Raw genomic sequence first — 16332 nt, 5'->3', positions numbered from 1 at the left:
CACGCCAGCCCTCGCGGCCCACCACCTCTCGCTACACTCCGCACGCGCCCGATGATTGTCCAGCACGTGACGCGCTCAGCAATTGACGACGTTTGCGTTCGCAGAGGCGATTCGATTGGAGATTGAGATCTCAGCGCGTTCCATGTCCGGCGGCGTTGTGTTTCACAATCATCGTGCGCATGCAGCGTGACACGATCGAAGTCGTATTTGAACAATCTTGGAAAACCCTGGCGCAGTCATTCCTCATCCGAATACGATCCAGGCTCAACTTTGCCTCGCTTGCCAGGTCGCGCTCACACATTCCAGGTGATTTACTCATGCATGGTGCTGGCCTTTGTACGCACTGTGGTTGCCACCAGTCCGGGTTTCACCCGGGACGAGAGCTTGACCCGGGCAATTTGGAAGATTGGGGTCTATTGTGCTGGTGGCAGGCAGTGATTTGTACCGATGTCTTGTGCTGCAGGTGGCGAGATGTTAACTCCCTCGCCTGGTATACAGGAGGTCACGGGTTCGATCCCGACCCTGACGCCTGCTGCTATATATTTGGAGTTTGCGTTTTCTTCTTTCTCTCTCCCCGTGATCGCGTGTATTTTTCTCCAGGTCCTCCGGGTTTTCCCTCCTCATTTAGAATTAACATCGCGCCTTTAGGGTATTTGGCTGCTGTAAATTTCCACACGATGATAAGCCACTTCGTTGAGCCATCATTTGTGGCCAGGTGACTTCTGAACAAAGAGCTGTATAGCTCGGTGGGCCTTACAATACAAACATACGTAGTTTACATAGTTTAACTGTTTTGAGTACTTGTCAATTGAGCGCCTTAGCAGGAAGACCGCAGCACAGTTGAGATAATAGACCTATAATTTCTGCCTGAAAGAAGACGCGGTTTTCCGCGTGGAAAAAAAGGTGGCAACGCTACAACTCTACTGCGAACAGCCCCCATTAATTTGTTTCTGATGACCTTGAATAATTTGTCCCCCAAACGCGTCGTGTTTGTGCTCGCGAATTTCAATTCTACTGTGCGCGGTGGGGTGGCGGGGAGGAGCGGCGGCGCAACGGTTAGCGCGACCCGTGTTCGATTGCCCGCTCACGGCCAACATCGGTGAGGGATATCTGAACCGGTTCTGGGCCTCCTCTAGGTCGACTCAGCCCCAAAATCAATACCTGCAGGTTCCGCGTGTAAACACATCGCCACACTGGGGGAGACAAAGGCAGCCGGGCGTGGTGCTGGCCACCCACCCACTCGTGTGCCGTGCCGGCCTTCATAGGGTGCTACTCGCTACCAGCACTTGCCCCAACAGTCTGTTACAGGCTACACGGGGGATCTTTGTATTTTGGTGGTGGTGGAGGAGGGTGGACGAGGCGGGGCGGGGAGGGGGGTGCTCTGGGGGAGGTGAAGGCGGGTGGGGGCATCTCAAGGTGAGTCCGAGCAGGTTTTCGAGCTGAACGTGCCCAGGAATACATTTCGGGGTGCTTCGGGAGTGACGGGAAGGTGGTGGAAGGGGCGCAGTTGTCCGGCGGCTGCTGCTGCTGCTGCTGCTCCTGCTGCTGCTTCTGCTGCTGCTGCTGCTCCTGCTGCTGTTGTCAAAACTCCGCTGCTCGAGCTGGTGCCGTGAGTCTCGAGAGTCTCCGTCTCGTCAAGACGCGAACGTTGAAGCCACGTGGCCTCTGTCCGAGCAGGAGACGCAGGAGGAGACGGAGCGTGCATCCCCTCACCTCCGATCTCAACGAGGGTTCGAGAGGAGCTAACTCGCCAGTGACGAGGAGTAGTCGACAAAGTCATCATCGGTTGGGTTGAGCGAAGAGTCGTTGATTCCACGTTTGTTTTCATGATTTTGTTTTTTTTTCCCTGCCTGCAGACTACAATATGCTAATGGGGCGTTAAGTCGTGTAGCGTACTTTCTGAAAATAGATATTTTTATTTGTTTCTGTAGCGTATGGAACGTTGCTTAATTAATGCGATTGTATAGTGTGCGTTCGGGGAGTCGATAGCTTAATGCCCTCGTGAGAATCAGCGGAGAAAGAGCGATCGCTAACACCGTACGGTTAAACCCACCGTGGTGGTCTGCGCTCCTTGTCCTGAGGAGGAGGAGGAGCGACACGACACGAACTTTCTCTCTCTGATGAAGCCCTCTCTCTCGTCGTCGTGGCGAGCAGCAGCAGACCTCAACATTCACATTTAGCTCCTGAACATCATTGCTGCCTTCACGCGCAGGAAGATAGCTAGAGCATATTTAGCGTTAGACAAGTTGGTAAAACAATGTAATGGTATAGTCAAAGTTACGATAGTAGTTGTTGTTTTTGAAATCTCGAAGAAAATACCCGTATCGTTAAACGCCAGTATCGTGTAGGAGTTTAGGTCGGGTTACACATCTAGCAGCCGTTACTCAAATCATGTTTAAATAACGTCTATTATCACGCAGTTGCCAATATAGCTTGAACACGCTTGTACATTTAACTTAGGCTGTTATTGTTATCAATCTTAATTACGTAAAGTTGTCATAATAGTTATTCTTGAATCTGTCGCGCCTATAAGGCTGTGTGTATAAATGAATTGGCCTTAAAGTTCACTCGGAGTAATTGTAGTGTGCTTTAAATAATAATATTACTCACGTTGATTCATTATTCATATTTTAGTTTTAATTGTTATGAGTATGAATTATATTATTGGCTCGTGTTAATTAGTTACAAGTCGCTTCGTGTTCATTAATCCGCCGTATGAGCAATTAGTATGATTTCTGTTTGGTAATTGCGTTAAAAGGTTTGCCGTGTTTTATAACTTATGAATTATTCCATTTCATATTTGTTCGGACTGGTACATAACATAATTGAATATTGATCTTCTTCACGACTGTAAGCACTTATTAAATTATGACTAATCGTATTAATCAATATAATCAATAATTATGCAGTAAATTTGAGTAAATTAAGGTTTTGACAGCATTAACTATTAGTCAGGTGTACACGAATGCGAACATTTTAACATATAACGCGACATTGTATATTCCTGTAATCCTAATAGTTATTATTCCACTCTTATAATTCGTAGTTATTCGATTATAATTCAATTAACATTATTCTTCACAACTCAGCCGGAATATTAGCACCAGCTTAGCCCCTATTACCTTTCACAACAGCGATCGGCCAACAACAACTTAAACCAACAACAACAACAACAGCAGCAGTAATAGACCCGTGTGCATCATAAATAGCCGTAACAACAGCAACAGCAAACTTCAACAACAACAACAACAACGTGTAAACAACAACTACTGCTACAACTGTAACAGCCCGTGCTGCATCAAAGTCAGCCGCTCAACAACAACAACAACAACAAACAACAACAATAACAACATACAACAACAAACAACAACAAACAAAACAGCCACAACTGCGTTAGTCGGCCACATCTCCACCAGAGCTACCCGAGCCAACAACAACCACCACAACAGCCACAACCAACGCATCATCAACAACAACAGCTACAACACCCCCCCACTGTGTGCATTCAAGCAAGCGGTGACCCGTACAAGTTCGACTCTCGGAGTTGCCTCTCGTCTCTCTCCACCCCCCACACGCCACACACGACAATGAGCTCGTACTTTGAAGATTCGCTCCACGGGGGATATTTCGACTGCCGCTTCGCCGCTCACGAAGCCGCGATGCGCAACGCCGCCGCCGCCTCCGCCGCCGGCAGCGACCACTCGGGGGGCGCCTTCGACAGGTCCGGGGGCTTCGGCGTCGCGGGCTTCAACGGAGCCCCGTACGGATTTGGCTACCACGGGGTGCCGCACTTCGAGGGTGAAACGTCGGACCCCGGCTACCCAAGGCTGCACGACCCGACCGCCTCGCCCTACGGAGCCGCATCGCCCGCCGCACGGGGGCGAGGTGGAGCGGGGGTCGAGGGGGTCGAGGTGGACGCCGCGCGAGGCGGAGACGGGGGCGGAACGGTGTTCCCGTGGATGAGACCCCAAGGTGCGACGCGCGTGTTGTTTGTGCGAGTGTGTGTTGGTGCAGGGAGCGATAGTGCAGCGGTTAGCGCGCTGCACTATGAACCCGGCGACACGAGTTCGATTCCTCGCTCACGGCCAACACCAGTGACGATTATCTGAACCGGTCCCGGGCCTCCACTAGGTCGACTCAGCCTCAAATGAGTACCTGGTGCGGTGTGTAAACATTGCCACTAGGGAGACAAAGGCGTTCGGGCGTGGTGCTGGCCACCCCTCGTGTGCCGTGTCGGCCTTCATAGGTGCTCGTTAACAGCACTTGCCCCAACAGGCTGTTAAGGTTATACGGGGGATCTTTGTTGATATGGGACTCTCCACCTAGGTCGACTCAGCCTTAAAACACATTCCTGCGGAGGGAGCTGGTAGGAACGTTGGGTTGCTCGGTCAATTGCCAGGGTCAACGGCGGCGTGGTGTATTCCGCAAATATGCCCGACTGTGAGGGCGGGCACAACCCGGCGTGAGTAGGTTGAACGTTGAGTTTTATAAGGGCACCACGGGGTGAGCAGCCCCTCCCCACTCAGCCCCTTCCCACCCTCCCCACCCTCCCCTCCCCACCCTCCCCACCCTCCCCTCCCCACCAAGCCCCACCCTCCCCACCCTCCCCACCCAGCCCCCCCCCCCACCCAGCTCCTCCCTGCACGACGGGCGGACACAATAATCCCCTGTGGGCTGGTGTAACCAGGAGGTTACTCCCAGTATAAGTATAGTATAGTACCTGGGGTAGCTTGTGACGCATGGGCGTGTGTGGTGGTGGTGTGTGTATAAAGGGAGGGTATGAGGGGAAGCGGTAGTGTAGTGGTTAGTTAGCACGATTCTCTTGTAGCCATTCACCGAGGCTGTGCCCCCGGATCTCTCAGACGAATTTGAAGTTTCCTTGATGAAAAATCAAATTTGCAGTTCGCTTTCAACAACCAACGACCAGAGGTCGCAACCGGGTACCCGATACCCGTACCCTACCCGATACCCGGCTACCCGTACCCGGCCGGGTACGGGTACCCGTTTGCGACCCTGGTGCGGCCGGGTACGGGTAGGCCGTGAGTCACTGGTGAGTAACCGTTTGTCACTCATTTCCCAACGTCTTGTCTCTTCTCACAATTCAAGTTGCTAGAATCAACCCACCCGCGCCTGCAACATGGCTTCATTCCAGATGTCGCAATCAGGTACCCGATACCCGTACCCTACCCGTACCCGGCCGGGTAGGGTACGGGTACGGCCGGGTACGGGTGCCCGTTTGCGACCCGTTTGCGACCTCTGCCAACGACCCTGGAGTGCGGACCGCGTGCTTTCTTCACGGGTGGCTGGACCGTTGTCGTCACTGCCGGTAATTGGCCTCTGTGATCGGGTGGCAGGGATTCATCTTGTACCGAGGTCTGGTACCTGACCAGTAATTGCCGCGTTGAGCCTCGCGACAACACACACACCGACGTGCGCTCGGGGTGTTCGTACGCGCGCCTTTGCCACGCCGCACCGTGGGTACTCATCTAAGGCTGAGTCGACATAGGGGTGGCCTAGGACCGAATTCTGGAGAAGGTCGACAGCTATTTACAGTGGCGTATCAACGACATTATCAGTGGCATAGTGACTACATTATCAGTGATGTAGTGACTACATTAGCAGTGGTGTAGTGACTACATTATCAGTGGTGTAGTAACTACATTATCAGTGGCGTAGTGACTACATTATCAGTGGCGTAATAACTACATTATCAGTGGCGTAGTGACTACATTATCAGTGGCGTAGTAACTACATTATCAGTGGCGTAGTAACTACATTATCAGTGGCGTCGTGACTACATTATCAGTGTTGTAGTGACTACATTTTCAGTGGTGTAGTAACTACATTATCAGTGGTGTAGCAACTACATTATCAGTGACGTAGTAACTACATTATCAGTGGTGTAGTGACTACATTATCAGTGGCGTCGTAACTACATTATCAGTGTTGTAGTGACTACATTTTCAGTGGTGTAGTAACTACATTATCAGTGGTGTAGCAACTACATTATCAGTGGTGTAGTGACTACATTATCAGTGGCGTCGTAACTACATTATCAGTGGTGTAGTGACTACATTATCAGTGGTGTAGTGACTACATTATCAGTGGCGTCGTAACTACATTATCAGTGGCGTAGTGACTACATTTTCAGTGGTGTAGTAACTACATTATCAGTGGTGTAGTAACTACATTATCAGTGGCGTAGTGACCACATTATCAGTGTTGTAGTGACTACATTATCAGTGGTGTAGTAACTACATTATCAGTGGTGTAGTAACTACATTATCAGTGGTGTAGTAACTACATTATCAGTGGTGTAGTGACTATATTATCAGTGGCATAGTAACTACATTATCAGTGGTGTAGTAACTACATTATCAGTGGCGTAGTAACTACATTATCAGTGGCGTAGTAACTACATTATCAGTGGTGTAGTGACTACATTATCAGTGGCGTAGTAACTACATTATCAGTGGCGTAGTGACTACATTATCAGTGGCATAGTAACTGCATTATCAGTGGCGTAGTGACTACATTATCAGTGGCGTAGTACCTACATTATCAGTGGCGTAGTGACTACATTATCAGTGGCGTAGTGACTACATTATCAGTGGTGTAGTAACGACATTTTCAGTGGTGTAGTAACTACATTTTCAGTGGTGTAGTAACTGCATTATCAGTGGCGTAGTGACTACATTATCAGTGGCGTAGTGACTACATTATCAGTGGCGTAGTGACTACATTATCAGTGGTGTAGTAACTACATTTTCAGTGGTGTAGTAACTGCATTATCAGTGGCGTTGTGACTACATTATCAGTGGCGTAGTGACTACATTATCAGTGGTGTAGTGACGACATTATCAGTGGCGTAGTGACTACATTATCAGTGGCATAGTAACCGCTGTATATTTGGAGACGTCTGCTGTATATTTGGAGTTTGCATGTTCTCTCCGTGCTCCGTGTGAATTTTTTCTAGGGGTCCTCCAATTTTTCACCTCGAGATATAATAACAACATCACGCGTTTGTAGTATCTGGCTTCTATACATTTCCACATGATGATACGGCACTTCGTTCGGCTATCGATTGTGGCCAGGTCGCTTCTGAAAGAAGAGCTGTATAACTCAGTGGGCCTTAAATTTCGCTTTCGTGATTGCAGGGATTCATCTTCTTGGTTCTTTCGGTAAAGTCAGGCAGAAGGGAAATAATAAAATAAAAATAAAATAAAACATAATAAATTCCTCTTGATATGCAAATTCTTTTGTCAAGGCGCTCTTCCCCCTCCAACCCAGCATAAATATACGCTCCAAGCCTGGGGTGTTTCATTCAGACGCTGTCTTCCCGACAGACCTGTTTTTCACCTGAGGACGGCTGCTTGCGTTGTGGCCGAAACGTCGTGAGAATTATTTTATTATGTTTTATTTTTATTATTGTATTATTTCCCTTCTACGTGACATTACCGAAAGAACCAAGAAGATCAGTGGGCCTTACCTGGTAAAAGACAAAAAAAAGTTTAAATAATTTTAGATCATGGCTCTGGTGATCACGACGACGACGACGATGATGACGATGATACCGACGGTGACATGTTGATCCTTGCAGGTCCTGCGCGCAGGCGAGGCCGCCAGACCTACAGCCGCTACCAGACCCTGGAGCTGGAGAAGGAGTTCCTCTTCAACCCGTACCTGACGCGCAAGCGGCGCATCGAGGTGTCGCACGTGCTGGGCCTCAGCGAGCGCCAGGTCAAGATCTGGTTCCAGAACCGGCGCATGAAGTGGAAGAAGGAAAACAACAGGGACAAGTTCCCCAGCACCTGCCGGCCCAGCGGCAGCACGAGTGAGGAGGGGTCGTCGCATTCCCCCGATAGCCAAACTCAAGACAAACCACTCTGCGACGTATAAGTCACTGCAGATGCCGTTATTGGACCTGTAGAGGCCGTTATTGGAGCTGCAGAGGCTGCATTGGACCTGCATAGGCTGTTATTGGACCTGCAAAGGCTGTTATTGGACCAGCAGAGGCTGCATTGGACCTGCAGAGGCCGTTATTGGACCAGCAGAGGCTGCATTGGGCCTGCAGAGGCTGTATTGGAACTGCCGAAGGTAGATTGGAACTGCAGAGGATGCATTGGACCTATAGAAGCAATATATGTCCTTGGTTAATATGTTATCATGGCCAGAGCTCTTGGTGTTACCACACCTTGCCCATGGGAGCTGCGGTGGTGAGACGTTAACTACCTCGCCTGGTTCCATCCCGACTTCTGACGATGCCTGATGTATATTTGGAGTTTGCATGTCTCTCTCCCCGTGGTCGAGCGTATTTTTCTTCTGGTCCTCCTGTTTTCACCTCCACATTTAGAAACATGCATTTAGAGTATTTTTCTGCGATACATTTCCACATGATAGGCCACTTCATTGAGCTATCATTTGTGATTGCCAGGTCGCTTCTGAAAAATAGCTCTATAGTTCAGTCGGCCTAAGGAAATACGAAAATCGTAAAATAAAAATATCGACCCTTTCTCGGATCCCACAGCTGCCACACAGTAGACACGTGGCATCCACGATTTGCCGTAACAGTCTCCCACCCTCCGGTCTTATGTCTTCTTCTTGGTCGCTAGATTATTTCAACAACTGACCCTCCTTCATCATGTATGCCCTACTCAGAGATGCCGTATATTACCTGGAGACACCAAAATATGTCCCTGGAGGGGTCAAATTAGTCTTCTCGAGTCTGTTTTAGTCCTGTCGAAGCCACGTTGGACCTATACAGGTCATGTTGGTCCTATATAGGCATTCTTGGTTTTATAGAAACCATATTTGTTTTATATTGGTTCTACAGAGGCTATGTTGGTCATATAAACGACCTTATTGATCCTACAGAAGCGGTGTCTTATAGAGGCCACGTTGGTTAATTATGAGCCACATTGGTCGTCTAGAAGTCTAGTGAATGTGATCCAGTATCCAGGTCAAGATTATTATTTTTTCACCAGGTGATAACTTAAGATACAAAGATCAGTGTAATTTGCAAGTGAGCTGGGTCATCAACCACGAAAGCAAAACAGATAAAAAAAACTGAGTAGAGTAATGAAGCGACTCACATTAAGTACAGCAATGAAGCAAATAGTTCGGTGACAGATTAATGTAATACAATAGTCGTGGGGAGTAAGTGTTTGTAGACCGCATCGAGATTCATGAAACTTTCTAACCTGGCTGGGCTACGAGATGGGTCAGGAAATGGCTGGCACAGCAAGATCTGTCTTCATATTTGTTGTTGCATGGCTGATGATGTATATGCAGAGCAAAAACTACAATCTCACATTCAGGTGGTCAAGGCAAGATAACCGCGCGAGCAGGATCAGCGGGAGTTGTGTTTCGCTGTGATGCCTCTTTCGTATTTTTGGATCGGCGCATTGTGTTACTATACGTTATTACGGTCTCTGTTCTGGACGAGCACGGTCACACACTGCGACTGGAGAGTTTTTTTAATTATAATTTTCCATTTGTTCATCAGAGATAATTCGCCTCGATTGCTGCCATGATTTTGCGTGCAATGGATGCGGTTTAGCAAGATTTGAGGGCCATCGAGTGTTTTTGCCCGTTCTGCGGACATGTCGCCCTCGCTGTCGGTACCCCAGTGTCCCACCACACACAAGGGGCCACCTATAAAGGAATTGGACCAAAAGTGCCTGCAGACTCGGTGAAGACTATCTTAGATAAGTTAAATAACAACACGTTTTTCCTGTTATCACGGTCACTACCCCCTGCGGCCTAGTAAATTCACCCAGGGAAGGTGCATTGTTGCCGGGCATAAATCCAGGCGAGGGCAGGTAAAACGTGGCGACCCGGCTTGGAAATGTATTATTTAGTGAATATGTTAATCTTTACAAAAATATATTCTCTAAGGTACACTAATCGGACAGTTCTTCTTGTTTCGGCATTGGAGGCAAGCTAGTGTTCTGAACAAGTTTTCGATGAGACTGGAACAAATTAGTTCGACGATGGTGCAAACCGATCATGCTACTATTACGGCCACGTCACGGATATATTTTTTAAAGTATTAATACAATGCCTTAGTAATAATAATAATAACATGGACAATACGCGTGTGTTAGAAACACATTCCTGCGGAGGGAGCTGGTAGGAACGTTGGGTTGCTCGGTCAATGGCCAGGGTCAACGGCGGCATGGTGTATTCCGCAAATATGCCCGACTGTGAGGGCGGGCACAAGCCGGCGTGAGTAGGTTAAACGTTGAGTTTTATAAGGGCACCACGGGGTGACCAGCCCGTCCCCACCCAGCCCCACCCCTCCCACCCCTGACCCAGCCCCACCTCACCCAGCCCCTCTCCACCCTCCCCTCCCCACCGAGCCCCACCCTCCCCACCCAGCCCCCCCCCACCCTCCCGTCCCCACCTAGCCCCTCCCTCCCCACCCTACCCCTCCCACCCCACCCAGCCTCTCCCTTCACGACGGACGGACGGACACAATAATCCCCTGTGGGCTGATGTAACCAGAGGTTCCTACCAGTATTATACAGCACGTGTTGGGATTGTTCAAGACTCGCATTGTTTCTGACAATCCATCAAATCGTCTGAACGAACGCGCGATGCTATGGCGTGTTGAAGGTGCGTGTCGTGTCACTGGCATCAAACTCAAAGACTCACGACATATGCAGATGTTAAAAATTGCCCTCCATCATGCTCGCTTCATGGAAACACTTGACAGCCCACGCATGATTGAATCATCTCCCCTACTTAATCATTCACTTTCATCGTCTCATCTTCGTCATCCGCCTCTCAACAACAGCCTATTTCCTCGACAATGAAGATCTATATGGGGGTTATCAGGTATTATCCAGGTCACCCCACCGCCACCCTGTATAATCTAATCAATGATTCACTGCTTTATGGACAAAGTAATTTAGGTAAGCTGTATATTAGACATTTTTTTAAATAAACAAGTTCGCGATTTTCTGTAACATCTGGTGCTTGTCCAATTTGAAGTGTCCTGGAATTCATTTATCGAGAGCTCGAGAAAGACCAGACGCTTCAAAGTTACACAATTGGAATGCCTCTGTAGACGTTTTACATATTTATAGTTTTGGTTGCCGTGGGGTTAACACCACTGGACTGGGAAAATCCAGAAGGTTGCGGGTTCGATCCGATCTCCCGGCTAGGCACTTGAAACAAACGCTGCGTATATCTTACACTCCGCCACGCATCCGTCCACCGCAACAGTGTACAGGGTGGTCCAGATTTATTGTGACCCTCCCCCCTACCCCGCCCCAATTATTTGACCCCTAACAGTTTTTTTCCCTTTGCGTATTCATTTCTGTTGTAAATAAACCTTACTTCAAATGTGTTTTTATTAAGTTATAGAGAATAAAATGGGAGTCACAATACGTCTGGATCACCCCGTACAATAGGTTACACCACCGTGAGTCGATTGACCGGTTATGTTGGGGTGGGGTAAAGGTGGGTAATCACACCGCCTTCCAAGGCGTCTGAACAGCGAGGAATGCCAATAACACATTGCACTGAATCGAGGCTCCATCTATAGGGCAGTGCTTCGCAATGGGTGTGCCGTGGCAATGATAGAAAATAATTAGCAAAGACAAAAATCCCCCGTATAGCCTTAACAGGCTGTTGGGGCAACTGCTGTAAGCGAGCACCGATGAAGGCCGGCACGGCGCACGAGATGGGTGGGTGTCCAGCACCACGCCCGGCCGCCTTTGTCTACCCCACAATTTAACATACATCAACATAAAATAAATTGAATCGACATACGCATAGAGACATTGCAGCGAATACAGAAGAGCAGGGTTTCTCAAACCGCATTCCTGACGACCCATCACCACGCCCCGTCTTTCCGCGTCTACCAAAGTGCTCCTCCTCCTCCATTCGAACGCAAATTAACTCGTTCCACGCCGCACGCACCCGATGATTGTCAAACTCGTCCCACGTGACGCGCGAAGCAAATCACGCTGTCCGCGTCAATCAGAGCCGACTCGCACATCAAGACTGAGGTCTCAGCGTGCGCGTGTCTTTGTACGCGTGTTCACACGTGCGCGCGTGTGTTCCCACGTGCGCGCGTGTGTTCACGTGTTCCCACGTTTGTGGATCGGGGCATTGCGCCGTTATACTTTGTTCTGGATGGACGACACTTCAAGGTGGTTAAAGGCAGGTAGAGTTTGGAGGTCGTGGGGTTTTCATTGCGTTGTCTCCTCTCTAGTTTAACTATAGTTTATGATAAATAGCTTAGTTTGGGGGTAATTATCTTTGTTGCTAACGTAGCCAAATGTAACCGTTTTACATGATACTCAAAACATACCCATTGTACAATTATGCAATTGTGTATTCAAAGGGAATGTGTGGTTTTTATTCTATTGTATTTAAAAAAAAGTATAATTCTATACTTGTGTGTCCAAGTGGACCCCCTTGAGTCGTTTGGTTTGTTTTCGCGCGATCCTGAGGATGGCCAGATAGCCACAGTTTGAATGTCAGCGCAGCCAACAGGATTACAACGTGGTATATATCCTGTTACAGGATTACAACACCAATTTGACAACTCCTATTTTATAAAAAAAAAACCCGTGGCACACCACGAGTAGTGGAGTGGAGTTAATTGCAGAGCCCGTCACTCGGGTACGGGAAATCAAGGGGACCGCCCCGGGCCCCGCGCTTTGGGGGGAGGGGGGGGCGGGAGGGTGCTCCCCTTCAACGTCACTGTCAGTTGTTACGCTACCGGTTTAGTTTAACGGCCGTCGGTTGTGATGTGTCCTCCAGGGGCCCCACTGCCGTAGGGAGGCCCCTGGTTCGGGTATCCTGCTTGCTGTGTGTGGACAAAGACCAAGGAACGACAGAAGAGACAACGGGAGATCAGAGGGAGTGGCAGACGGGAGGAGATGACCGGGATCAGTGACGGACTCTGGGACAAAAAACGCGGGCATTTGTAAACGCAGCTACTCAAATTCGGGCTATGGGCAATTCTTTATTTTTGTATATTTTTATTTAATGGGTTGTGCGATGGCAAACGGTGTTGGCCAGATTTGCGATGTGACGATAGTGGGCCAATGCGATCTCATTGGCCCATTTTGGGCTGGTCCAAAAAAAAAACCCCACAAATGGGCCGTTGAGGGACGAATCTTTGTGGCGCTGCCCCAATGAGGCCCACCGGGCATTTGCCAGCGACTGCTGCTGCTGCTCCGGGCCTGGCCGGGGAGAAAGCGATGGGGGGATGGAAGTTCCGCCCCCCCCCCGGAGACGGACAAAGAGGATGAGGAGGGCTCAAGATGAGCAGCGGGAAGAGGAGGAGAGCCGGGCAGGAAGGGGATGAGGGAGGGAGGGAGGAGGAAGGGGAGGGACGAATGACCGGGCTCAGATGTCAGAGGTGAGAGACAAAGAATCCCCCGTACTGCTGGGGCGAGTGGTGTTGGCGAACAACGAATGGGAGACACACCGGCACAAACAGATGGAGACACAGACACATAGAGACACAGACACATGGAGACAGACATAGAGACACATAGAGACACAGACACACAGACACACATAATAAAAATATGTATTTATATTGCAGGAGTCTGACACACGCACACGTAGAGACACAATAACGCACACGCACATGCACATACACACAAGACAAAGATCCCCCCTATAGCCTTAACAGACTGTTGGGTCAAGTGCTGTTAGCGAGCACCTATGAAAACCAGAACGACACACGAAGGGGTGGGTGGCCAGCACCACGCCCAGCCGCCTTTGTCTCCCCAGTAGCGATATTTTTACGCATCGCACCAGGTACACATTTGAGGCCGAGTCGACCTAGGGTTCAGATAATCGTCACTGATGTTGGCCGTGAGCGGGAAATCGAACTCAGGTCGCCGGGTTCGTACCGCAGCGCGCTAACCGCTACACCACCGCTACTCCACACACAAAGACAAAGATCCCCTGTATAGCCTTAACGGACTGTTGGGGCAAGTGCTGTTAGCGAGCACCTACGAAGGCCGGAACGGTACACGAGGGGGTGGGTGGCCAACACCACGCCCGACCGCCTTTGTTTCCCTAGTGGTAATGTTTACACACCGCAACAGGTACTCATTGGAGGCTGAGTCGACCTAGGGGAGGCCCGGGACCGGTTCAGATAATCGTCACTGGTATTGGCCGTGAGCGGGAATCGAACTCGTGTCGCCGGGTTCGTACTGCAGCGCGCTGACCGCTACACAACCGCTCCCCACATACACACACAGACACACACACACGCGTAGAGACACAATAACGCGCACGCACGGACACAGACACCACCCTCGGTCGAGATTTAGGGCCTCGTGCCGTCGTAAAAATGCCTCCCCATTTCGCTCCCCCCACCCCCTCCCCCTGTAGCTGTCTCCGTGGCAACGGCACAACGTGAACCCGGGACAAGCGGGATGACACTCGAAGGGAAGTCGCTCGAACGCGCACGGGAATGTCTCGACACATCGACAACCGACGAAGCCGGTTGCAGTGATCGTCAGCGAGACGTCGCGGTCGTGGGTTTTTGACTCTCAGAGCGCACAAGCGGTTAAGTGCCGAAGCAGTCGCTAATAAAATATCGATTCGAAGCTTTCGTGACTGCAGGGATTCATCTTCTTGGTTCTTTCGGTAAAGTCACGTAGAAGGGAAGTAATAAAATAATAAAAATGAAACATATTATGTAGAAGGGAAGTAATAAAATAATAAAAATAAAACAAATTATGTTTTATTTTTATTATTAAAATAAAACATAATATGTTTTATTTTAATAAAATAATAAAAATAAAACATAATATGTTTTATTTTATTACTTCCCTTCTACATAATATGTTTTTTTTTATTATTTTATTACTTCCCTTCTACGTGACTTTACCGAAAGAACCAAGAAGACAGTCGCTGATTGGCACGTGTTGTTCACGTGACGAACCGTGCTAATTGGACGTGTCGGGTGGTGGCGGGTTTAATGACACACTCATGTCTACACCATCTAAGCCCCGAAAGAATACGTGTGTTCTCGACACAATGCGACAATACCACCTATTACATTTGGCAGATAGCAGATGACGGTCACATTGTCTAACATTGTGGGTCGGTCAGTGTGTAACAATGGACTATTCTACTATTTCGTATACGGCAGCAGCAATGTATGTACGTTGAACTTCTTTCGCACCGTACGTAGCCAATCTCGCTAATCAAAGGTGCGCCGGGTGTAAGGACAACAACACGAAACACACACAGCAGTTGTAGAGAAATTAGTTTTCAATCGACGCTTAAAAGTGCCCGTTACACTTGCAGGGGCCTGATGATAATCACATCACATTACGTGAAAACATTTTCCGGTGACCAGTTTTTTATTTAAATATGCATATTAATATCTTGATTTGAAGCTTTCGTGAATGCAGGAATCCATAACCCGTTGGTTCTTTCGGTAAAGTCACGTGGGTAGAAAATAATAATAGATCACGACGTTTCGTGACTTTACCGAAAGAATCAAAGAGTATGCGTATGAATAGTCACCTATCTACCGTACCCACCTGCATACGAGTAGGGCTCCATCACTACGAGTCGCTCTGACCGGCTTAGAGAACGACCGCTGAACGCTGCAAGGCACAGAGCGCTTTGACCGTTCCGAGACGTTCTACTCGTGGCACCAGAATTGCAATTCCCTTATTAATATTCTTAAGTTTTTTCGGTAAAGTCACGTAGATAAAAAAAATTAAAATTGAAATTAATGAAAGTAAAATGAAAATAATATATTTTATTTATATTTTACTTTTATCAATTTAAATTTTAACAATAAAATATTTCATTTTTATTTTACTTTTATTAATTTAAATTAAAAAAAAAATATCTACGTGACTTTACCGAACAAACCTAAGAATATGAATCCTTGCAGTCACGAAAGCTTCAAATCTGCAATTCCCTTGCCAACTCCGCGGGGTTTCGTACAAACGCCGCTCCCCAACCACCACCGCTGTGAATGAAAAGAATAAAAGTAATTTCCGTTATTTACTCGTCTTTGTATTCCGTCAGTTTAGCCCGGCCAAATAAAAAAAAAAGCCTCGCTGAGTCTCAAGACACTGCTTTCAGGAGGGTCCTGCCTTTTGTTGTTGTTGTCGTTGCAGTGATTGAGACGTGCGGTCAAATTCGAGGTGTGGTTTTACATTTTCTCAAGTGTATAGAACAACAACATTTGACGAAACGTGTAGAACAACAGCAGCCAACATTCGCCGCTAATTGGCGGTGACGTCACCGCGGTGCTTGCTGTTGGTAGGAGAGCTCACGGTGATAGACCCCGCAGGTGCCATGCGTTGACTGACTGAGATGACTGAC

The 16332-nt window shown here is 48.5% G+C and overlaps 1 protein-coding gene across 1 annotated transcript; it reads left to right on the top strand.

The window, feature by feature from the left end:
* Positions 1–1422: 1422 nt before the first annotated feature.
* LOC144729121 (uncharacterized) lies at positions 1423–9679 on the top strand. Its single transcript, XM_078609080.1, has 2 exons — positions 1423–3972; positions 7601–9679. The coding sequence occupies exons 1-2, from the start codon at positions 3588–3590 to the stop codon at positions 7897–7899; spliced, it is 684 nt and encodes a 227-aa protein (XP_078465206.1). The 5' UTR covers positions 1423–3587; the 3' UTR covers positions 7900–9679.
* The last annotated feature ends 6653 nt before the right edge of the window (positions 9680–16332 follow it).

The sequence above is a fragment of the Lampetra planeri genome, chromosome 31, assembly GCF_965212315.1.
Source record: "Lampetra planeri chromosome 31, kcLamPlan1.2.h2, whole genome shotgun sequence".
In the NCBI taxonomy this organism is placed as follows: Eukaryota; Metazoa; Chordata; class Hyperoartia; order Petromyzontiformes; family Petromyzontidae; genus Lampetra; species Lampetra planeri.
Note: the sequence above shows the minus strand (reverse complement) of the source record. Positions and strands in the feature narration are given on the sequence as shown.

Bases quoted from the DNA above. Each gene is read 5' to 3' on its own strand.
- LOC144729121 (XM_078609080.1), top strand. From the start codon at position 3,588: ATGAGCTCGTACTTTGAAGATTCGCTCCACGGGGGATATTTCGACTGC. The intron at 3,973-7,600 runs GTGCGACGCGCG...TGATCCTTGCAG, and splicing joins CCCGTGGATGAGACCCCAAG to GTCCTGCGCGCAGGCGAGGC.